The following is a 26,294-nucleotide window of genomic DNA, read 5'->3' on the forward strand; positions in this document are numbered from 1 at the left end:
GTTTGTGTGTATATATATAAATATAAATATATACACACACATATATATATATATATATATGTGTGTGTGTGTGTGTGTATGTATGTATGTATATGTGTATATGTATAATGTAAGAGCGCACATTCCTAAAAAGTTAATTTAGGTTGCTTATTTCTGTTGTGGTAATGTAACACAACTTAATGAATATATTGGGTTATCGCGATTTTCTGAGAAAGTACAATGATTTGCAGATTTTAAGAAATATATGATGAGTGGAAGAATGAGAAATGGTACCACAAATGATAAATGTAATATATACACAGTAAATAAAGACAGCAAGATCTACATATACGCATCCAGACAAAAGGCGAAGTATGAGGAATTAGAAAAGTGAAAAAGAAAAATATGTTGGAAAGTCTTCGTAGCGTAAATATTTTGAAGTGTAGTGACATAAATCCTTCTATCAGAAGGATATATCTTTCCATGTGACTACTCACCCATTATAAAACAATATATGTATCAGCAGTTAATTTCGCGAAGCTATATTTATGAAGAAGGTCCATCGAGCTAACGATGATGCACACAACATTGAATCTACATGAAAATCTGCTAACATGCCCTAATATTAATACAAAAAAAAAAATAATAAAATAAAAAAAATAAAACAATCTCATGAATCCTCCCGGACACCCTTCCACACTCCACCCTCATCAGTATGACTTCCTTCAGCGTTATCGGCCGGACACACCACACGACACTGGCCTCCAAGTATCGGCGATAGGAAAGTGTTACGTTACTACGAACAAACACAACACGCACCGTCCTACAAGGTATAAGATAATTTTACATTTCTATGGATGCTATGGGGATATGTTCGCATGGTTTTGTGTCAGCATTTGACAACGTTAAAATAAAATTGAACAGTAAAAGATAGCATGTAACGATAATAGGCATTTTTCGTGTACATAATCGTGTTACTGTAGAGATTGATGTCTAAAATAGACCGAGTCTACTACTTCTTGTTCTAATGATACCTTAGCCTGTTTCGGCTTTTTAACTTTTATAAACAGGACGTGGCATATTCAGTCGTTACGCAGTTCAATCTTATTCTGATGAATTATTTTATTTATTTATTTTTTTATAAACAAGCAAATTCAAAAAAGTTTCGTTGGCCACAATACTTACCAAAGGTCATCTGCCATGAAGACACCTCCATTTAGAATATAATTTCACCAAGGAAGGAGATACAAGATGGAAAAGGATCTAATTTGTAACTGACGCGTGTATGCTCATACATTAAACGTGGAATAACACCATGAGAAAGATCCATCCTGTTACCTCACTCAATAGAGTTTTGGGCGAGTGAGATAAGGCCAAAATCACTCTACCTGACCTTTATCTGAAACGTGTCTACTCATGGTTAACAACGAACGTCCAGTTCTGTATGATTTGGGGTTTACTTTCCGTCGCGTTTGTGATGCTTTTGACTTTTGTAAATGCAATTGGAAATCAGGTGCTTGGCACGAGAGCCTTCGCTCGCCTTATCAATGAAACTGGGGTAAGGACAAGCTGGTAATTAATTTCTTGAATGATTGAAGGATATGCCAATTATTGCCAGTATCAAGAGCCTACTAATAGATCGTACTCTTTGCGTCTTCAGAAAAAGAGATGGTTTTATGAAGAGTTCTTTGACAGAAAGCTGGGAATTTCAATGGGGGGATTTCCCCGGTGGGAGGGAAGCAGCCCCCCAAGTGGGAGCTGGGTATACAAGGCCGTGGAATGCCCCATGACCGGATATGACAGTCCTTTTCCAACGCTCTCTGAAACCGGCCATCCAGTGAGGTTTCAGACTTTACCTAGTGCAGGCATCTTGCTGGGTTGAGCTTAAAGAAAAAGACATGTGGTGCATATGAAATGAATGTTCTTCCTTGAGTAGTGTTCAGTGATATACATGCTTATATATTTTTTGTAGCGTATGACCTTGAGAAATTCGCTCAAGAAGTTCTCTTGTGCAAGTGATGGGTGCGTTATAGCGAGGATATAGTATTTCTTAAAGATCATCTCTCTGGCTCAAACATGATTAAAACTGTAGTGAAATGAAATAAATTGGAAATTCGTGATAGCTTTGTGTTCCCTGAAAATATGCAATATTGCGCGAATGATTTTCCTATAATGAACGCACAGTAGGAACTAGAACGCAGTGTACCACGTGACCTCGAGGAACCAATCACCGGCCTTATAGCGTACCACGTGACCACATTCGACCAATCAGCAACCTTGTTGTGGTCCTGTTCTGGGAATAGACTTTAGTCATCCAGACCAAAATACGGGAGGAAGTTACTCTTATTTTCTCTCAAGATTTCTATTGGTCTCGGCGTTGACTGCCCATCATGAGTGTGTAGGCAAGTGTGACAGAAGCCTACGGTCAAAGGAGGTGAGTGAAAAAGGATGACGGACAGGGAGAGAGGCAGAGTGAAGATAAAATTGGGAGGGAAGGCGTGGAGGCGAAGAGGACACAAGACGGCGGACACAAGAGACACATTTAGCTCTTTTCTGCTTGCACTCACCTTCGCCCCTCTCTCGGGTGCTGCTGCGGGATGCTTTTCTCCATCATTCTCTTATTCTTAGGGTCACGATTATTTGTGATTTTCGTTCAAAGACCTTGTCTAATTTTTTGTTTATTTTTTTGTTTATTTTTTGGTGGGGAGGCTCGCGTAGGCCTATATAGCCTTGACTTATGCACAAACTTCCCTGTTGTATTTGTTAATCAGTGTTATATTCGGGATGTGCTGTAAATGTATTGGTGTTTTATTGTTTACTTGTGTATGTAACACGTTGTGACAAGTTGTGGTGGCAGGTGAATATATTTGTTGAAGAATTGCTTGTGGGTGCACTTGCTCTTAGAACTTTTTGTTGTCATTGATCAGTTCACTTAATTATATGAAGGTGCCTCTTTGATTGTAATTTTTAAATTTCTATATGTGGAACTGATGCCATATATTTAAAGTGTACTAATTCTGAATTTTGTTAATAACAATTTATAAAGAAACAGAATTGTCTGTAATGCATATTAATTACAGAAAATAATAGAATGTGTAATATATAGTATGTTTGTAAGAGATATATATTAGTCAAACGGAATAAATGAAATAGCAACACCCCAAAGGACTAAAATGATAAATGCAGTATTAAACGATAGAATTATTGATAGTATTTTACCAAAACAGGACCTGGTCAATTATTTATCTCTGACATGACTTCTCGACAAGACTTTCTCTTGTAGATTGATGTGAAAATGAATTGTGTATTAATTTTCTGTGCTAACCTTTGGCTTCTGTGTTAGTAGCCCCACCCCCTTCCCCAACCAACCGGCTTGGAGGTCACGGGAAATTGGGAGTTTGGGTGCATGAAATATGTTCAATTTCTGTGGATTGTAGAGAAGAAAAACTGTGTTTTAATATTATGACAGTTTACTCACCCACATGGTTTATCATATGCATGACAATCGTGGTTAAGTCTGCGCATTTAATGATAAATTTGGAATTATCATCAGTGTATATCCCACAACTATAATGTATCCGGATATAAAGCCAATGTAGCAACATGAGTGATGGCTTGTTATTTGAGATGGGTCACATAAGTCTTAGAATCTGTTTATTTGCTTGGAATTGAGAAACATTTTTCAAAGACTAAGTGTTTTTCTTGTAATACCCTACTCACATTGTTCATTAATACAAATTGTATATCATTTAATCTTACGTCTGAATATGTGTTCATTTTTAGAATTAGGGGATGCTTGAAGTATGAAAGTTAAATGTGGTGAGAAATTTGTAGCAGATCATGAAAGGTATTTTTTTACTGTTACACATGTACTTTTATACACTCACTTGTAGTTAAGATCAAGGCTCTCTTTTTATCATAGAAAATGAATGCCAGGAGCCAGGGCAAAAACTTGAAAAATGCCAAATGTCTCTCAGTTTCTTTACTAATTTCATGTTAAGATATTAGTGTTTCACATAGAAATTTACCTATTACCAGCAGGAACATGTAATGTTCACTGTAGGTTTGTTTTGTGACTTTTGCTTACACATAGAGGACTTCACAAGTGCTCAGTTGCCAAGGAGTCAATTTGTAGGCTGACATGACCTCACCTGATTTTCCCTTTCCTTGAGTTTTTGGGATTTGGTTTTCTAATTCCTGTTGACATGAAACCTGCTGTTATTATTAATTATATTTTGATTACTTTAACACTACAAAGAATACTAAGTGATTAAAAAAAAATATATGAAAATCAAGGAAAAAGGTAGACAGGTGAAATAGGTAGTATTAGTAATTAACTCCTTGGTGACTAAGCACTTGTGTAGCCATCTATGTATGTACAATAATAAATAAGCTAAGATCAGTGGACATGGCATTTACCTATATGGCATCCCTGGGAGTAATGTGTTAACTTTCAGCAAAATGAATGTACAAGGTACTGTAGAGTTAATGTATATATAAGAAAAAAATACAAGATTTGCTGTATGTTTAAGGAGAACCAGGAAATGTAGTAAACTAATTTCATTTACAGTGTTGATAGTTTAGCTGTAACACTCCATTACTTTGCAAGGATGCAACACAGAATGAAATACAGTTGAAGTTTAGCAAAATTGAGCCTTTCTGGATTCTTGATTACATCCTTTTAAAAGGACCACTGGGAAGACAAGTGGAATTCAATATATAGTCCTCTACTCTGAGGTAAAGTAAGGGCAAATCTGTATCAGTAACATGATATTTGTGAATTGAATTAGGTAAGGTTATTTATTAATGAAATAACCAAAAATATTTCAAAATGAGACTGTGATCAGTGCCTTTATGTGTACATTGTAGAGTTCCTTGGCAATTTATTGGTAAATTAGGAACCAGTCCAACTGATCTTTGTAGAATATATGTAATTGGAAGTTTGAAGGCCTTTGCCAAAGCATAAGCTACAGCAATTCCTTAACTTGAACACATGCTATGTTTTTTATTTTGTTTTATGGATATTTCTTTAATTATTTATTTTGTGGTAGTGAAGAAGAAAAATGTAATATATTTCATTTACTTGTTGAATGATGCCATGTGAATTATGAATCTGCAACTGAAATTATACAAAGAGGAGAATGAAGATGGAATAAGAAGTGGAGAAGGTGAAAGAAGAGAGAGATGAAAAGGGCAGAAAAAAGGAAAGCAAAACAGCTAGTTAGACACAGTAAAAAATATGACCTAACATGATTTGTGCTATATTTCTTGCTTGTGTGAATGTTGCAAAGAGAAGACAGGATTTTATCTGATTTGTTTTATGCTCTTGTTGGTCAGTCCAGTTTTAAAACTTGAATGCTAAACATGTATGACTGTTTTTAGAAGTTGCTAAATGCCTTGGAATTATATTGGTTACTTCTCTCCTCTTGCTGAACAAATGCTATTATTGAATTTATCATGTATGTTATTGCTATGAAACTTATTACAAAGTATTGTCATCCTTTGAATTATAGGTATTTATAATTGTTTCTACAGGGATACAGTTATTTGTCCACACAAAATAAAATTTGTAAGATAAGTATATTGAGGGAAGATTTTTTTACACTTTCTATAATCTACAGGCTGATCTCTGAAAATATCATAATTCCCTTTCACACAAGTGCAAATACTTCAATCTGTACACTTTTGTAAACAAGAAATATTGCTTTCAAACCCTTTTTAGGTATATCTAGACTGGCTTCAAAATATTTTTATATCATAATCTTGCAGTGTTATTTAACAAATTTTGAGGATGATGACAGACCATAGATTTGAATAGATAAACTAATAGCCTCCCAATTCTTCAGAAGACCAATAATACCGGTCTTTTCAGGTCCCAGAGTCAAAGTTGTTATCCTTTGTTTTAATACTTATGATATTTTGAGAAATACTGTTGCTTGAACAAACCCTATTATGACATGATATATTTTTTTATTTAGTAACTGAATGTTGTTTTGTGTTTTTCGCAATGTTCATACCAAAATTTTCTATTTGACTTTGCCTTGCAAGACACTTTCACTTACACATGCTAGTTAGTACAAATTTGAAGATAATATATGATAAGCATGTATATTGTAGATGGTACATTAAAATTTACCCATGTGTGACAATTGTTAGTAGTTGGATTTAGTGTGTTTCTGACTGTATTGTTTAGATACTGAACTCCTTGCATTTTATTCTTGGATAATGATTATTTTTGTATTCAGAGGATAGTGCATTTATTACTGTTAACACGTACTGTATATTGTTGGGAGTTATATTTGCATTTCTATGTTCTTTTATGGAGGTTCTACCACTATTTTTATTGTTGCTGCTACTGCTTAAATGGTGGTGTTGATGCTGCTGTTAGAGCAGGTGTTTATGGTCATGTTCTTGCTGTTGGGGCTGTTGCTGTGGTATCTATAACTGTGATTATAGTGTAATAATGTTAGTAATAGTAATGATAATATTGGTAAACAATAATGATAAATAATAATAATGATAATGATAAGTAATAATGATGATAAAGAAAAATGATAAAAATAACGATAAAACAATGATAGTAAAAAAATTAAGTAATAGTAACAATCAAAGAAACAAACATAATGATAATGATAAAAATAATTATGTTAGAAATTATAATAATGATTGTAATGAGTAGTTAATATTTTTTGGTTAGTATTGTTACAAATAATAATGGTGATGACAGTGATAATAGCTAATGATGTTGATAATAATAATAATAATAATATAATAATAATAATAATAATAATAATAATAATAGTAATAATAATAATTGTTATTGTTATGATTATTAAATGATGATAAATTATGATGATGGTGATGATGATAGTAATGATATTTATAATGATATTAGTAATAATGATAATTATAGTGATAATACCAATGATAATGATGATGGTAATAATGGCAATTGTTGTTATTGTAATGGTATTCTGTTGCTGTTGTTACTATTAGTTATGTTATTTTCATGATCTTGATGTTTATTAATATAATTATAGTTATAATTATAATGAGAATAATGATATTATTATTATTATTATTATTATTATTATTATTATTATTATTATTATTATTATTATTACTATTATTATTATTAATGATAGTAGTAATAATGATCTTTATAAAGATGATATTGAAAATTCAAATATTGATAATAATGATAATAATAATAATAAGGGTGATCATAATAATAGTAATAATAATGATGATAATAATAGTTATAATAATAATGATAATGGTACTACCAATCATAATAGTATTAGTAAATAGAAGTCATGATAATGTTATTACTAATAATAATGATAATGAAAATGATGCTAAGGATTATATAAATGATAATGAAAATGATGCTAATGATTATATAAATGATAATGAAAATGATGCTAATGATTATATAAATGATAATGAAAATGATGCTAATGATTATATAAATGATTATGGTAATGATAATGATCATAAAAATGATAAGAAGAGTATTGATAATGATAATGACAATAAGGATAATTATAATGATAATAATGATGGCAATGATGATAATAGAAATAATAGTAATAATGGTGATAATAATTATTGCAATAATTATAATTATGATAATGATAATGATAATAGAAAAAGATACTAATGATAATAGTAATGATAATCATAAAAATGATAGTATTGGTAATGGTAAAACTAGTAAACATAGTGACAACAATAATGATATATGATGGTGATAATATTGATATTGATAATGATAGTGACTGACATTGAGAAAAATAATTATGACAGTGATAGTAATAATGGTAATGATTATAAATATGATGTAAATGATGACAGTGATATTGATGATAATAGCAATTATTATGACTGATAATAAATAATGATGATGATAATGATGACAGTGACAATGATAATAATGAACATGATAATAATGACAATGAGAATGGCAATGATAATGATGATGATGATGGAAATGGTAATTAGAGAGATTATGATAAAAATTGTAACTGATGCTGATCACAGTGAAAGAGATATTAACAAGTGATAATGTTAGTGATAAGTGGTAGTAATGTTATAATTGCTATTGATAATGATAAGATAAACAGTGAGGAAAATCATGATAATAAAGAAAATAATGATAACAGTGTAATTTTGGTAATAGCAATGCTTTTAATAACTCTTATAATAGTAATGATTATAAAGATAGAAATAATGGAGATAAGGCTGACTGTATTACAAAATTTTTGATATTAACTATAGAAATGATAGTTATGATAATGATGATAGTAATAATGAGAATAGTAATAATGATATGGATGATGATAGTAATAATGAGAATTATTGTAATAATAATGAAATGATGATTATTGTAATAATGGTGATAATGAAAATGATAACCATTAGGTGATAAAAATTATTGTATCAGTAACACCATTATCATTATCATCATTATAAATACTATAGTATTTATAATGATGATAATGGTATTATCATAATGATAGTAATTGTGATCAAAATATTGATGATAGTTGAGGATAATAAAAAAATGTTAGTGATAATGAAAACAATAATGATAATGATATAATGAGAAGAATACTAATAGTAATAATGATGATTGTAATAAAGATATTCATGATCATAGGAATGGTAATGATGGCAATAGTAATAACAGTGATAATGGTAATGATAAGAATGATGACAATAGTAGTATTAACATAGTTAACAGTGATAATGATAATGATCATAATAGTTATAATGATATTGATGCAAATTATTGTGATAATGATAATGTTGACAATGATCATAATTGTTTAAATAAAGATAGCAGTATTAGAAACAAGAAATACAATATCTTTATTGTTATTGTTTATGATTCGTGTTTCTTTTTATTGTAATTTAATGTTACTGTTATAGTTATTAGTGTTATAATTATAATTATTGTTATTATTTTACTGTTATTTACTTTACCATTATCATTTTGATACTTAACATCATCAGTGTCATAGTGGTTGTTATTATTATTTGTTATTGTTATTGTTTTGCCTTGGTTGTCATTATTTGTTTTTTGTTATTTTTATTATTGTTATCATCTTATTGTTAACATAAATGTAATCATTGCCAGTATTATTGATGTTGTTGTTATTGTTAGGAAGTTTATCATTATTATTATTATTGTTATTGGTATTGTTATTGTTATCATTATCCTTTGTATTATTACTGTTATACTTAGTTAATTAGCTATTATTACTATTAGTATTAATTTGTTGCTGCTTTTGTTACTGTTATTTATGATTATCATATTGTTATTGTTATTGTAATTATTATTGTTATCATTACCAGTACTAGTAGTAGTTGTAGTAGTAGTAATAGTATTAGTATTAGTAGTAGTAATAGTAGTAGTAATAGTAGTAGTAATAGTAATAGTAGTAGTAATAATAGTAATAGTAGTAGTAATAGTAATAGTAGTAGTAATAGTAATAATAGTGTTGTTATTGTTGCTGTTATGATTATTATTATAATTGCTATTGTTTTAACCCAATCACCCCATACGGCAAGAATACATGTCATGCCCAATATAATACAAGTTTTTTATTGTAATTACACATAGATGGCTCTACAAGTGCTTAGTCACCAAGGAGTCAGTTATTAGTCCTATGTTTCTCACCTGTTCACCTCTTTACCCTTACTTTTGGAAAGGGTCTTTTTCATTATTTCATTGTCTTAAATGTTATCGAGATTTAATAATCATAACATCAATAACAATAATAATAGTATCGATATCAACTGTATTAAAAAGAAAAACACATTTTCCAGCCAATTCAAGGAATGGGGAAACCAGGATCACTAGGGCTACTGATAGACTCCTTGCCAGCTGAGCACATGTGGAGCCATCTGTATGTAACGTTCACAAAAAATACAGTGGACAAAACAAATCCGGGGCGAATGGGTTAATAGTAATAGTTGTTATTGTTATTTTTATTGTTATTGTTAGTAATAATTGTTGTTATTATTGGTATATTTATTATTATTGTTAATGTTTTGTTATTATGAGTATGATTGATTATGATTATGATGACTATTGTTGTTACTGTTACTATAATTTTTAATTTATTTTTCCTTTATTTTTAGTTTTATTATTTTTAGAAATATCTTGGTCATTCTTTTGTGTATGGGTACTTTCATTATTGTTATTGTTATTTTTGATATTCTAACATTGTTGTTATTATTATTATTGTTTTTGTTGTTGCTGTTATTAGTATTATTATTATTATTATTGTTGTTGTTGTTGATCATAATTATTATCATTATTATCATTATTATATTATATTATATTATATTATATTATATTATTATATTACTTTATTATTATATTATATTATATTATTGTTATTGTTATTGTTATTATTATTATTATTATTATTATTATTATTATTATTATTATTATTATTATTATTATTATTATTATTATATTCCATTATTATAATTTTATTATTCTATTATTTTATTATTATATTATCATTATTATTATATTCAATTTTTATTATTCTATAATTTTATTATTCTATTATTATTATTATTCTATTCTATTATTATATTATTATTATTATGATTTTTTATTGATGCTATTATTTCTATTCGTGCTTTTATTTTTAATTTTTATTATTATTATTGATTTTGTTATTGTTATTGTTGTTATTGTTATTATTGTCATTGTTATTATTATTGTAATTATTGTTGTTATTGCTATTGTTATTCTTCTTCTTATTGTTGTTGTTGTTATTATTATTATTGTTAACGTTATTGCTATTGTTATTGTTATTGATGTTATTGTTATTATTGTTATTGTTATTATTATTATTGTTGTTGTTGTTGTTTTTGTTGTTATTGTATTATTTATTATTGTTATTGTTATTATTGTTGTTGTTGTTACTATTATTATTGTTATTGTTATTGTTGTTATTTTTAGTTATTATTTTTAGTCATTATTGTTTTTGTCATTATCGTCATCAACAACAACAACAACAACAACAATATTGATAATGATGATTATAATAATAGCAGTAATAAATATAACATTAATTAAATTAATGATGATGAACAATTGTTCATTTTTATTATAATTGTTTATTAATATTTGTAATAATTGTTATTTTTATTATTAGTTATATTGTTATTGTTGTTGTTGTTGTTAATACTGTTATTATTGTTGTTATTAGTATTATTTTTAGTATTAGTTGATATCATTATCATTTTCATTTATATTATCATTGGCATTATTATTCTTATAAATACTATCATTATCATATTTTGTTATTATTTTTGTTAAAATTGATTTTACAATGTTGAAACTGCTACTGCTGCAGCTGCTTCCAATGCTGTGTGTTGTTGATATTATTATCAGGATTATTTTTTAGTACGTAAAAATGTATATATATATATATATATATATATATATATATATTATTATTATCATCAGTATTATTATAATTATTGCTATCATTATTATCACTGTTGTCATTGTTATTGTTATTATTTATATACTGCTATTATTATTGCTATTATTATAAAAATCATTGTCAATATTATTATTATTGTTTTTATTGTTATCATTATCATTAGTAGTAGTAGTAGTAGTAGTAGTAGTAGTAGTAGTAATTTTTTATATTACTTTTATTGTAATTATTATTATTACTAGTGTTACAAAAGTGCTACAATTTACGAATGATTTGTTAAGTTTATCATCACAATTATATTCCAATATTTCAATGCCATCCCTTATTTACCACAGTCTACGATGTTGCAACACAGAATCATGAATTAGATTTGCTTAATGTGGAAGGTCTCATCATGGAAAAAAAACTGGATAGTATGTCCATGCACAGGAGCCAGTTCCTGCCCACTATTACCTGGGGGTAGTATGTGTTATGGTAAACTGAAATATACAAAAATATAAAGAATACCCCAAAGACAGTTTATCTTGTTACTTTCATTAATGCACAGAGTGTAAACTACCTGGAGAGATAATATGGAGTCTGCTCAATGAAAACAGGTTGTTATCATCTACAGCATAATTTATCACAAATAAAGACATCTGAAAATGGCAAAACAGCAATCCCAGAAATCATACAGATACTCCTACTACAAGAAAAAAGAAAAGTCCTAGTATCTGCTATGAGCAAACACAATTCTGGGCACTGCATTTCCAAAAATTCTGAACTTCGTTGTAGCCAATAAAGGTGCTGACAGCTTCTGACCTCCTTGTGACTAAAGGGGCTCGATGATACTGAAAAATAACAAAGGGACAAGAATGGTATTCAGATTTGTACATCTTCAAAGAAATTTTGAAATTTATTTGGTAATAAACTTCAGATGAATAAGTTGGAATTCATGCCTAATAAAAGTAATCTAGGCTATGTTCACATAAAGAAAAAAATAAATAAATGTATATAATGAAAAGCTGAAAAGAAAATACTGAAAATTAGAGTAAGTGATGACATAGTAATTTCACACAATTGTTTTAAAAAGATGCACATCATTTTCCAAGAGAGAAAAAAGAAAAAGATAAAGTTGTTCTCATTGTGGAGGTTTATCATTTTACCAAATACAACGAAAAGACAAGTAGAACAAAAGGAAACTACAGGAAAACACGCAAATATGCAGAAGACCTTTCTGCCAGATGAAACAGGAAAGTGAAAAGGCCTTCGGCATATTCGTGTGTTTTCCTGTACTTCCCTTCATTGTTCTATATGCAATTTGTTTGACATGAATTCCACACAAAGAAAAGAATTTAGAATTAAGAGGCAATTCTAATTATGAAATAATCAATGAGCTTAAAGAGGCCGTTTTGCTGCAAGATTTTTGTTATGATGGGTACATTAACCAATCTCTAATTTCTTCACTTTATTACAGGTATCATTTGAAAATCCTTTTCAAGGCAAAATAAATAGCCCTCATAGATTTTCTATATTCTCACAATTTGTGTGGTTCTAGTGCGAAAATAATAGGTAACATAATCTGCAAATAAAATTAAGTCTTATGCAAACTATTTTGCATAAAGGGAATTGAGAAAGTACATTATTTTGTGCCTTCTGTGATGAATAAGATTATATGAACAAGTAAAATTGATCCTCAAATAACCTAGCATATGCAGATTTTGTCATGAGCACATAGAGGTCAATAAATATGAATACACATATATTTTCATATTTTCTAGATGGAGTTATGAATGCAATATTGGTTGATTATGAACATTTGGTTATATAGATATTTCACCTCTGGAATAATGGGAGAAATGGGTGATAGCATTCAACATGCTTACCAGTTTCCAGCATACCCAGTCCTGGCTCTTTCTCCCTCGTCCATCATTAACTTCACTTGCTCTTCAACTTTGACTAGTTGGTTTTAGACTAAATTTATTCATAGACAGTAAGAATAAGCTGAACTGCAAGGCAATGCATTGCATGTGTTTATATCATAAGGTCTTTGGTGGGCAGGAGCCTATGCTATAGCATTTACAAGTTCACATTGCTGCAACCTTCACATCTCAACTTTTTACCTCAGCAGCCAAGAAAAGAAATCTTATGATTCCAAATAGGGTTTTCAAAAGAATATAAAGGAAGGGTACACTAATGAAACATGGATTTTCTCACTGAGATTTTACTTTGTCTTGTATTTCACAACAACACTTTCTTTTGATGTGATTTACGGTAATTTGCATACAGTGTATAACAATTTTATGTATATATAGACCATCTCCAGTGATGCAAAAGTGCATTTCTAAAGCAAGAAATAATTTTTTCATTCATATACCTATGAGACACCCCCCTCAAAAAACTACCTACCTACTTCATGACAATAGTCTTACATAGGTCAGTGCTAGTAGGCCAATAGGTTCATCAGAGAATGAAGAACTAATTTTGTCCTGATTTCCCAGGTGTTTGAGGCATGGCTGACCCAATGTTTGTTGCCCAGCGTACTTCCTCCAACCAGCTTTCTCTCAACATTAGTGACGTCAGTGAGTATTCATGATCCTGCTTTTGTCCTCTGCTTTCCTGGGGGAAGAATTTATTTATAGATAAATAACTATTATGTCCATTTCACTACATAATTTAACACCCCCAGATACATCTTGGGTACATAGTTTATGTAGGGAATATTATTATGAAATATGAGCAAATCTCTTTGAGTTTGTTTTCTGGAATATTAAAGATGTAAAATTTAGGGGTTAGATTAGAAAGTGAATTTTTTTCCAAGGGAAGGCTATAGAGAAATGGCCTTTGGAGTCCTTTACTTATTTAGGAATATAATAAGCACATTCTTAATGTAGAACATTTTGGCACATGAGCTTGACATGGCATGTGTTATCAGTTATTGAACTTGTTCAGTATAGATTACACAACAATATATGGTATGTTAGAAGATATTTTCATTTCAATGTTTTTAACCTGTAGATCTGCCAGAACCACACTGAGTTTAGAATTACAGAGGTTCATTTATGTATTTCTAGATTTGTCATTAATACGATATGAAATGCTAGATGATTATCTGTTGTTGTCAATCTTAGAAGGAATGGAATTTTATTGTCGATTGATATTGTAAAATTGTCTTTTTGTTCCTACCAAGCATACTCCCTAGTGGAAGTATATGGAGGAAATATAGCCAGTTATACAAAGAATTTTGTTTAACTGATTGGATAGCTATCCCTTGAGATTTGATGTTAAAATTAAACTTTTGGAAGCTTAAAGTTATTTTGATTGTTAGATATAATGTCAGGCACCTTAACCTCAAGAACAAAGATTAAATTCCAATAGTATGCCATATGAGTTTATGGCAAATAAAGTCACATTCATAATACATTTATAAAATGATTTTTCAAAATGGTGTTTTGTACAGCTGTCATAACCTACTGCTGCTGGGGATGGCAAGTACATACATGCCATGCCAACAATGAGTTTGATTTTTTTATTTATTGTCTTTATATATATGTCTCCACAAGTCCTTAACCCTACAATGATGGTGCCAGAAAGTTCTGTATATCACTCGTTCCAGTGACTTTTGGCAACCATCTAGCCTTTTGGCTGGGGAGTTTGTTGCATTTAACTGAAGTGCATGTGCTCGCCTTGCTTTAGAGAGTCATGATACCTATAGCCATACCTGTCATGATTAGTTGTTTTTTCATGACGGTTATAGGTGTACCTGGCTATTAAATGCTATTCACCAAGTAGTCAATTACTAATACAACCTATCACACTTGTTTACCCTTTTTCAAGACTTTTGGGAATTTTCTCTCTTTTTTGTATTACTATTAGTAATAACATTTTAATAATGATAAAGTCAGCATTGATATTGATAGTATTAGTAAAACAAACTTATTTATTGAAAACTCCAGGAAAGGTTAATCAGATGAGATCAATAGGTCTATTACTTGACTTCTTGGTGGTTGAGCACTTGTAAAGCCATCTGTGTGTAGAGACATTACAGAATAAAAATGCAGTCAGCATTATATTTTCCTGCCATCATTGGGTCAGGTTGAAACAATAATTTAAGGAAGAATTTGTCAAAGCAAAGGGAATTGATGATGTGAATAGATAGTGAGGAAAAGATTTTAGGGAAAGGTTAGTAGCAGAAACAGTTTGTCTAGAAGTAATTAAAAGTCAGAAAGAGATAATTTAGTTATCGTGCAGGATAAAACATGCTCTCAAGCACTCTTTTCAAAGGCTTGAAAGAAATTTTTACAATATAAGTGAAGAGAAACTGTAAACATCTGCTGTTAGCCATACTAACAGCAGATGTTTACATTTTGTGGGCTGCTTTCCCTTTATGATACTTGTCAATTGAATTTCTATAGGAAAGGAAGTATTGGAAAGGTGGTAAAATGGTTTTGATATGCATGATATGCTTTTTAAAAAGATATGGAGTCTGTTTCATATGTACATTTGAGTTTGTTTAGTGTGAAGGTACATGCACTGCCCACTGTAGTTTTGCTTGGTCAGGTTTGATACATAAAGATGACTTCACAACCAAGTTTCCAAATTTTCAAGTTTCCAAAGAGTCAATTAACAAAGCTTACCTGACCTTACCTGTTTATCCCATTCCACATTTTTTTTTTTTTTATTATTTAAATTGTTTTACTTCTGATCCTATTATTATTTTTAATGCTTTGTATTTGTTATACTCTTTTGATAATTTAATCATTATTAGAATAAAACTTTCTAAAAATTCAAGAAATGGGTTAAAGAGGTGAGACCAGGTAAACCAAGTAATTGATTTCTTTGTTACTAAGAACTTGTTGAGCCACTTGGAAACACTTAGAACTGCAAACCCTCCACAAAATCCAGCCACAAAAGAGACAAGATTTTTCAAGTTTCACAAAGGAAGGTTATGGTTGCAGCGTTTCAAGAGCTCAAGATTGCACACCAGAAAGTGTGTATTTCATTTTTAAATCTCAAATATGGAGTGTTAGAGTGCACAGTTATCACATCTACTTGTGCTTGTGAATGAAAATTAGGCCTAGATTACTGTGTGTATATTGATAAAAACACAAAGAATTTTATTATATGGAATTATTGAATGTGTATTTAGATGTAATTATAAGTATTAGATATATAAATAGAAGGGGAAGATGATGTACCAGGTATTAACACTGATACATAATAGTATAGTGTGTGGAGAGGGAATGTGGGTAGAGGAAAAGAAATAGGGTTTGGCTGGATGAAATATGTCATACAGCACTAGAATTACTACTTTAACTTGTGATGTTACATTCACAAGGGGAGTGGGGGTATGGTAATGATATTTGGGCGTAATTCATTCTGATAAAGCCTGATGTTGTAGATAGATCCACTTTTTAACATACCCATTCATATATTAATAGGTAAATTCTTTGTATTTGTGCTAACTTGGTTTTTTTTTCAGTTGATATTATTGGCCAAGATGACCCTGATTATGCAGCATCAGCCATTTCGGTGTATGGAGGGGTACAGATGGGAGGAGGGGGAGGAGGAGGGGCTGCAAGTGAAGCAAACTTTTCTACCATTTCCTCTGCGAGTAGACCTGACCCCGATCTGGAGAGCAAACGTAAAGCCTATGTAAGTGTTATGTCATTCAAGTATAGTATTTCTTGTATATTAATGTGTAATTGGTATTAATGTGTTATGTATGATTTGATGACATTATAGTTCGAAACACAGTATTGGAACCTAATAGGCATATGTGTTGCTTTTTTTTTTCTCTCTTTTTTCCAAATATTTTAGGTACGTATTATAGAACAGCCCCAGGCTAAGGCACTCCGTTTTCGTTATATTTGTGAAGGACGTTCGGCTGGATCAATACCAGGAGTTCGAAGTACAACAGAAAATAAAACTTACCCAGCTATTCAGGTGTGTGATACTTTTTTCTGTTTATATTATAAATAAATGTTTTAATGTTTAGAATTAACAAAGTTTTATAGAAAGCTAAGGTAGAAGTAAATTTCTTTGCATATTGTATGTAGTAGATGTCTGCATTTGAGATTTTTAAAGATTTATTATGAAAGCACTGAAAGATGATTTCAATTTCAAGTGCAAGGCTTTTAGGTTTATGTATTTTGTACAGGAAAAGAAAGCAAGAATATGCATTTTCTAAGACTTCTCTCTTTAATCCTTTTTTTATACTCATTTTGTTGTTCTTGTCATCAGGTGGTAGGATACAAAGGACCTGCTGTGGTGGTGGTGTCCTGTGTCACTGTTGACCCACCTTACCGACCCCACCCACACAACTTGGTGGGGAAGGAAGGATGCAAAAAAGGCGTGTGTACAATGACCATTAACAATGACTCCATGCAGTGTGTCTTTAGCAACTTGGGAATCCAGTGTGTCAAAAAGCGTGATGTGGAAGATGCCCTCAAGTTACGAGAGGAGATTAGAGTGGACCCTTTCCAGAGTGAGTTGGGAGCAGTGAATGTTCTATTCATGATTTCTGAATTTGTTGGTTTGGATTTTCATGGATGTATATACACTCTTGTTGATTAGGTAATTAATGTATTTGATATAAATTGAAAACAATTTCAAAACAAGCTTGAATAAATATTGTGTTAGCATATAGTCTAAATGTGAAGAAGCACTCTGCGAGAACTGGTTTGTCTGGTTTGGTTATGATACTATTCCTTTGTTTTGCAGCTGGGTTTTCTCATCGTAACCAGCCACAGAGTATTGACCTTAATGCTCTGAGATTGTGTTTTCAAGTATTCCTTGAGGGATCAGAAAAGGGAAAATTTACCTTCCCTTTAAAACCACAGGTTTCAGATCCAATTTATGACAAAAGTAAGTTAAATGTGATTTTAATTGGTATCTTTGTTTTGTTGCATCTTCTGTCAATTCAGCTGCTTAACTAGTTCTGTGTTTAGTCTCTTCTGTTTTTCTTTCTTTGCCCTTTGCGTAAGAGATAGCTTACTTGTATCCCTGTGTAAACTATAAGGTTTATTGATCTATCTTATCAACTGCTAGTCCCTCTTTCCTGTTTTGCCTCTTTCCTAATTTAATTCTATCTTCTCATACATTCTGTTTTTCCTATCTTCTCTTTCTTTTTCTCTTTGTCATCCTTTCCTTGTCTTTCCTCTCTCTTTTCTTTCTTTAGTTTTCCTTTAGGCTTCCTATGCCAACGCATCTCCATTTATGAAATAATTTCTTGATTCATTTATTTATTTATTTATTCCTGGTGTCAAACAGGGATATCAATGTATTATCTTGTGTCTTATATATTTCATGTAAATAAAGATTTCATTGAATATTAAGTCATTCCTAGTCAGTGGGGAAAAAAGCAATAGGAAAATAAGGCAGTATAAAAATGTGTCTTGTTTGTTTCTATTTCAATATATGACCTGAATCTTCTCTGGCAGAGGCCACATCAGATCTGATTATCTGCAAGCTCAGTGACTGCACGAGCAGTGTGGCTGGTGGCAAAGAGATTATTCTCCTCTGTGATAAAGTTACTAAAGGTAAGTGGTTGTTATGGTTTTGTTATTGTTATTTAGAATTAAAATATTTTTTTATTATTTCCTCTTTTTTTTTCTATTATATTGTTCCCTTCCGGAGATTATTATATGGAGGAATATGTATATAATGGATAAATCCTCAAAAGTTCATTTGATATTATATATAAATGGAAACTTCAAAATAGTAAATGACAAGTAAATAACCATATTTGATTATTTTTTGGGGGGAAAGAAACTCTCCTTGATTTTTACTGTAATCAGTTGTATATTTGCAACTAAGAATAAGGAAACTGTGACTTGTTTCAGATTTTTAGAAGTTGTCTTGACTGTGTTTACTGAAATGATTTGGAGGCATTAACCATTCTTTGTTACAAAACATTAAACCTAAAGAGAAATTCCATCCACCAGAGGACATTCATGTCCGCTTCTATGAGGTCAAAGATGGAATGATAGAATGGGAAGCCTTTGGTGACTTCCAAGCTTCTGATGTCCACAAGCAAGTGGCCATTTCGTTTAAGACTCCCAGATATAAAACTCTTGAGGTAAATATTATCTTAGTTGTCTTTGGTATAGATGTAAACAAATGCAATTTGAAATGTCACCTTAAGAGATATAATTTGAAGTTGACATGATACATGAATAGCAACTCTGTAAAGACCCTAGTTTGTTAGCAGTAAGGTAATCCATGTGAAGGCATTACTTTTAACTTCCATTGACTCGGGAATCTCTTTAGAGAACCTTGCGTATTTCTATTGTAGCTTTTTCTTGTTCCATCTAGATTTTAAAGTAGAATTGTTTCCAGATGTTATAGTAAGGGTAATATTGTGGTTTCACTTTGAATTTGTTTGTAAGTAAATGCTAGTAAGTCCTTTAATACAAAAAGAAATTATAATAATAGAGTAGTATTTTTATTGTAAGTTTATGTAAGCATTTTTTTTATATATAGCTAAAGTACTATTTGTGTCTTATTCTGCATTTGTAGATAGAGAACCCCATAAAGGTGTACGTGCAGCTGTTGCGACCATCAGACAAGAGTACCAGTGAGCCACGGCCATTCCAGTATTTGCCTCTAGACTCAGGTAGGCCTTTCACGTCATTTAAGAGGCTAAAGAACAATTATGGGTTATTCCAGCGTATTCTTGGCCTGGACTCACCCTTGGCAGCTTCTACAACCATAGAAGACAGTCTTCGTCACAAGACACCTCAGTCTCCCAGATCAGGCTTTCTTGACAGTATTACACTGGAGGAAACAAAACCAACACCACCATCATATATCAAAGTACCTTCACCTCCTGCAGCACAACCTCAGCCCCGTCCGCCCCCCTCAGCCTCACCCCCACCACTGGCTCAGCCGAAGACTCCTACTCCCCCATCACTCTCTCCTCCAATGGCAGGAGTTTTCCCATCACCAGGACAGAGTATTGATGATATCAAGCAGAGACTCACAGCTACCCTAGACAGGAGGAGAGCAGGTGCTACGTCACCCAAAGCAAATGTTGCTCAGCCAAGACCCTCACCCTTCTGGTCAGATGATGCTAGTGTATATTCAGACCCAGACATGTTGGATGATGTCCTCAGTCAAGGTAGTGTGAATGACCTCCTATCTGCAGTAGGGGATGGATTTGCAGTATATGAAGACATAACAGGTATATCGGATTCTACAAACAACAATCCCCTGGGTGGGGATGCTGTTTATGGAGATGCATCATATGCATCGTGCTATTCAAATCTTGAGTTTGTGATGGGTCAGGCTAGGACTGCAGCCACCCCAGGAACAACCACAGGAGGCAGTAATAAAGTAGAAGAAACACCTCCATCTTTACCCCCAAAGAAAAATCCAAGAGGTTCTACTATACAACAAGATGATGACTTTGGAGAGTATGGCACACCCTCTAGTCAACCTATACATCCAAATAAAGCTGCTTTATTATTAGAGAGAGGCTTCCGTCTGGGAAATATCACCAGTGTGAATAACACAAATCAGAGTTCTGGTAATCATAGCGTAGATAATGCTTTATATTATGATCCAGGTGGGAGCCTTCAAGCGCCTTTAGGCTCGGCCTCAGAATGTGATGAACTAGAAGATATGTGGGATGAAACGTCAAATCAGCCTCAGGAACGCACTTGTGAACAGTTGCCACGCACCGTCCTTGATTTGTTTGTATAATGTGACATCTTTTCCCATGGGCTGAGGGCACCTATTTAAGCCACAGGAAACAGTTAAAGAAGAAAAAGAAAAGATGAGAATAATTGGAGGGATATACCAGAAAAGATTAATTTAACTTTTTTAAATGTACAAAATTGGGTGTATTTCATACTTCTATTACTAAGTCTTTTATGGTTGTTTTTTCTTGAAACTTGTCTTAAAAACATGTTCTTAGGTGTTTGATAAGAAAGCTGTGCAAGATTACCAGAAAAAAAGAGACATTTCCTCTCTTATCTGTAATTTCTCTTGCATTATGCACTTTTATCATGCCAGTTCATTTTCTTTTAGGCTTCAGTCCTGATATTTCCTATTCATATTGATGAGTGAAATGGCTTATGGGAACAGCTTTCAGTCAGCCGTTCGTCACATAGTATGGCCTTTGATCACTTCATTTAAGAATCTCGTACATATTTAGAAGCAATTTAGGCTCTGGAGGATCATTTATGGCTTCAAGATTCCACTTTGGGGTCTCTACCAATGTGGCTGAATTTCAAGTCTCTTTCCAGAGTGTTCCTATGAAATGATGCTGTACTGTTTATATCATGAAATATTCATTGCTGAAGTTTGTGCTCATTTTTATCTCAAATGATCAACTATCGTATGTAGTTCATTCACACACCTTGTCAAAAAAATAAATAAGATACTGGGGCTCAGTGTAGTTTATGCATTTTTTTTTTAGTTTAGCACATGTCATGGAACATTTGTAGGGTAACAGTGGTAGGTGTTTTGATGTTTGTTTAATTTGTTATGGTGTTCAAAGGGATTTCAGATGTCTCGTATTTTGATTTGTCTAAAGGATAGATGAGAAGTGTGTAAAACAGATTACATATGATAGTTTTGTTTTGATTTTATGCCAACCATTTAGTTTGCCTGTTAAACTTGCTTTCATTAACATTTTATTTTCACATGCATTAACTGCTACAGAATTCTAGTCAGGGTTGATCAGGTTGTGGTGAATATTTAAAAGAAAAATGAGATTAATGTGAAGAACCACCAGTGCATTCTAGGTTAGTATGCCATTTTAACAAAAAACAATAGAGAAAGTAATGTCCTGGGCGACAATTTATCAACATTTAGGTACTAAGGGAATGTTTGTCACTATTCTCATTGAAAATAATGAAAAATGGGATAAAAGAAAGGCAATATATTTATTTTGTAAAGATTGTGAAACACAAGTGATCCAGTACATTTTAATTAATAACTGAATGTGAAAAAAATATTTGTTTCACCAGTTTGGTGGAATATATTCTTAAATGATAAGAAAGAGAGAGAGAAAAAATCAGGATGCCAAAGTAAGCATTATTTAGTATTCCTGTTTCTGTTACTCAGAAATGAGATACTGTAAGAATCCTGAAATAATATTCTCATTGTAATTATAATGTGTAAAACAGGAGGAATTTTCAAATTCCTTATTAGTTGAAATAATCATATTACTAATGTTACTTCTGGGGTAGCTAAAAGTTTCCGTGTTGTGAAAGAGGTGGTGTACAGATAGATGAAAAAAGTAACTCACCGCAAAGGGTTCCTAGGAGATCTGTCCTTCTTTTTAAATCATTATTCAGGTGAGATATTTAGGTGCTTTAAATAGTAATCTAGTCATTGAATTTGCTTGTCATAATGTGTGACAGATGTTTAACAACTGGCAACATATTATCTGGGAATCAGATAGAGTGGAGTAAGTTGTTATATATTAAATGAATCTTTTTGCGTGATTGAATTAGGTGCTCAAATACAGAGACATAAAACTCTCTAAAGAATTGAAAGTGCAATTTCATTTGTGGTTAATATTTTAACAGCCATATTTCAAACTATTTGTTAAGCTGCTTGGATGATTTTAACAGGAATAAGGGCAGTTAACAGAGGCCTTTTAAAGACTGCATAAATAATTGGCTACATAAACTGTGCAAGTCAGAACTCTTGTTTGCCTTTTTATAATGAATTTAGAAATCCCTTTAACCCACTGCAGTCAGGAAAATGTATTTTTTTCACTGTAGTCTCTACACATATATGGCTACACATATATTAGCTACCAAGGTTAGTAGACTTTGTGACCCCAATTGATTTTCTGTTGTCTAGAGTTTATGGGAGAAATATTTTTTTAATTAATGCTATCAGTATTGATGCTGACATCATTATCAAAGACATAATGATAATTATAATGAAAATTGAGCTATCTACCTTTTATGTTGGGTTAAAAGACAGTATTCATGATTTACTTCTTCATATACTTTCTTTGTTAAATGTGAGAATATTTGAAATTTGGTTAGAGTTGATCATATTTATGTTTATAGATTTTACATGGTACTGTTGCTATATTCCAATATAAATGCCATTTCAAAAGTTGTAATGTAAAAGAAATCAATGCTAGCCTTTGTTTTTTTAAGTATAAACCCTCAGCATTATTGTAGCTGTATCAGTATCAACATACATTAGTTAGACTTACAAGTGGGGCAAGAGTTTTGACAAGCACTGTACAATATTTAGGAATGGCTGTGTCTGTATGTGTGTGTATATATCTGTGCCACTGCATGTTTGATAGCTGACTGGGTCCTTTTTTAGGAGCTAGTTGTCTTAAAATCATTGATTCTCTGTATTCTTTATGTACAAGCATTTGAGTGGATGTAATTGAAATTTATTACAGAAAGGATAGGAATAAGTTTGTTGGAGGAAGGTCTCTAAGTTGATATGTTTTAGAATATAGTAGTAGGTAATATAATGCAAATTTTTGTTTGTATGTTACAGACTTTTAAGATTCTTTATTTAATGAATTTTATCTACCAAGATAGTACAAGTGTGGCCACAATTACCCCTCCGACGTAAAATGAGTGCACAGGATTGGTTTTCTAGTTGGTGCTTTCTAATGTTGAAATTCAGTTGCAGGTGGAAGTGTTTTATTTTGTTTGTCACTTGGAGAGGTTGAAAATATATACGATAGGGGAACTAGTCATAGTGTAATGTGGAATCTTGTATTTGGTATTTTCTTTTTCTCATAGAACAGTAAACGTAGAAAAAAAATCTGAAGGTACTGTAGGATGTGTTCACAATCATTATATAGAACCGCCTCCCAAGCCGGACTTGGTCTGTGGGTACCACATCTTCATGATGTCCTTACCAAGATGAGTTGTTCTTGTCCAGTGATGTGAGGTCCAAGAAGTATAAAATGTGTGTTATATTATGCTTTCATTTGTTAGTGGATGAAGATTTAAGAGTTTTATTAGTTCAAGATAGTAATGTACTGTTTTTGACTTTTGCAGTTTCATTGCATGGTTTATCAATTTTATATTAATGTCCTGAGCATCTTAAAAAAGAAAAACATGTTATTTCAGAATTTAGAGTGCAACATAGACTATGAAAGGCCTATGCTTGTACATGTGTTTCTCTGTAAGTGTTTAGATGAGTGTGCTCTCTTGGGTACTGTATGCCTGTGTTGACTTTTTCTGCTTATTTTTTAAGGGTACAAAAAAAAATAAAATGTGGAAATCAGACTTTTCTTGATCTGTAACTATTTAGCCTAAACTATGTGATGTACCACTGTCTTCTGGCTCTTATTGTAAGTAAACAAACAAGTATATATTCATTTGACAAGTGGAATAAATAAAGGTGAACCAGAGTCATTGGGTGAACAGAGATGTACACAATAATTACAATGATTTTTGTGGACATGTGCCTCACTTACATAAAAAAATACTCCATGCACTTATGAAAGGACATTATATTTGCTCCTTTCCCCACACACTTGATCCTTTATTTTTAAATATTGTTATAATTTGATAACTTAAAATTACTTATAATGTTAGTTTATTAGGTTACTAATTATTTATTTTGAATGTTTAGTCCTATCATGATTTTGCTCATTCATTCACTAGTGTACTCACTGAATGAAGCATACTTATTTATATACAGTTTATTGTTTTAAACTCATGGACACACACACACACACACACACACACACACACACACACACACACACACACACACACACACACACACACACACACACACACACACACACACACACACACACATTCATATTCGTATTCATATTCATATTCATGTTCATGTTCATGTTCATGTTCATAATTGTATTCAGTCAGATTCACACACATGGATGTGTATGTGTACAAGCACAGGCACACAGTTGCAAAGATATATATTTGTGAGAAACTGATTAATTATGATTAAGAGAAAAAAAATGGGATAGAAATGATAATAGGTATGAATAAAATCATATGGAATTGAGACATTTTTTAAAAAGTCATAATTTATTGGAAATGTTTGATTATTAATGTCATTAAGGAAGCTTACTTTCTCTGGTTTTCAAAAACTAATTTTACCATTTTGTTTGGAGCTAGGTTGCAGTTTAAAATTCTTAAACATGTTTTGATGAATCGTATTTATTTTCTTGGTGCTTATTTTGAAGTAGACAAAAGCAAATACACAAAGAAAACAGTGGCCATATCATGGAAGTACATACGGTTGTGGTAAATGATTCATTGTTTAGATTGCTCTGCACTCATTGTTTTCATGATTTTGATGTACAATGTATAGATGTACTTTGAGGAAAGGCATAACATGTTGGAGATAGAATTCTGATATATTGTCCTGGTAATGATCCCAAAACTAGTCAGGTCAAAGGAAGAAGCTCAGAAGAAAGGATAACTGACAGATAGATTATTCTTGGAAAGTTGACAGGGTTTAGTCAGGAACAAGCAAAGGTATAAGTATGAAAGATTGAGTTGAGTTGTTAAAAATGTCTGATGGTTGCAATGTTGTATAATCACACTGATAATGCACATATTAACACGTAGCTAGTTGATTAAGAGGTGCAATTTTATGATTCATTCATAAGAATATAAAAGTTTTGCCCCTACTTTTGCCTAGAATATTGAATTCTTTAAACTGTCTTCTGTATGTATTAAAAAAATGAGTGAAAAGGATATCAGTTTTTTTTTTATAACTAGGGATATCTAAATCAGCTGAGAAGTAAATGTTGTATTTTTTATTATCTGTGAGTTTTAATGCAAAAGAAGAGTCAGGTTTTAGACATTTAAGACCTAAATTTATACCTCATGTTGGTCTTTATTTAATGTTACCATAAATGACAAGTTATCAATTTCT

At 31.4% G+C, this 26,294-nt stretch overlaps 1 protein-coding gene across 2 annotated transcripts in view; it reads left to right on the top strand.

Annotated features, from left to right (window-relative positions):
- The first annotated feature begins 1,782 nt into the window (after positions 1–1,782).
- LOC125038195 (proto-oncogene c-Rel-like) overlaps positions 1,783–26,294 on the top strand; it is a 33,198-nt gene continuing 8,686 nt past the window's right edge. Inside the window, exons 1-9 of one of the 2 annotated variants that reach the window (XM_047631602.1) lie at positions 1,783–2,413; positions 13,934–14,014; positions 16,915–17,087; positions 17,253–17,378; positions 17,676–17,919; positions 18,156–18,299; positions 18,875–18,973; positions 19,379–19,512; positions 19,953–20,049. In XM_047631602.1, the coding sequence (XP_047487558.1) occupies positions 13,945–14,014; positions 16,915–17,087; positions 17,253–17,378; positions 17,676–17,919; positions 18,156–18,299; positions 18,875–18,973; positions 19,379–19,512; positions 19,953–20,049 (1,087 nt within the window). In that variant the 5' untranslated portion in view covers positions 1,783–2,413; positions 13,934–13,944. The remainder of the gene's footprint in view (positions 2,414–13,933; positions 14,015–16,914; positions 17,088–17,252; positions 17,379–17,675; positions 17,920–18,155; positions 18,300–18,874; positions 18,974–19,378; positions 19,513–19,952; positions 20,050–26,294) is intronic. The other variant, XM_047631594.1, reaches the window with a different exon arrangement.

This window comes from Penaeus chinensis, chromosome 3 (genome assembly GCF_019202785.1).
Source record: "Penaeus chinensis breed Huanghai No. 1 chromosome 3, ASM1920278v2, whole genome shotgun sequence".
In the NCBI taxonomy this organism is placed as follows: Eukaryota; Metazoa; Arthropoda; class Malacostraca; order Decapoda; family Penaeidae; genus Penaeus; species Penaeus chinensis.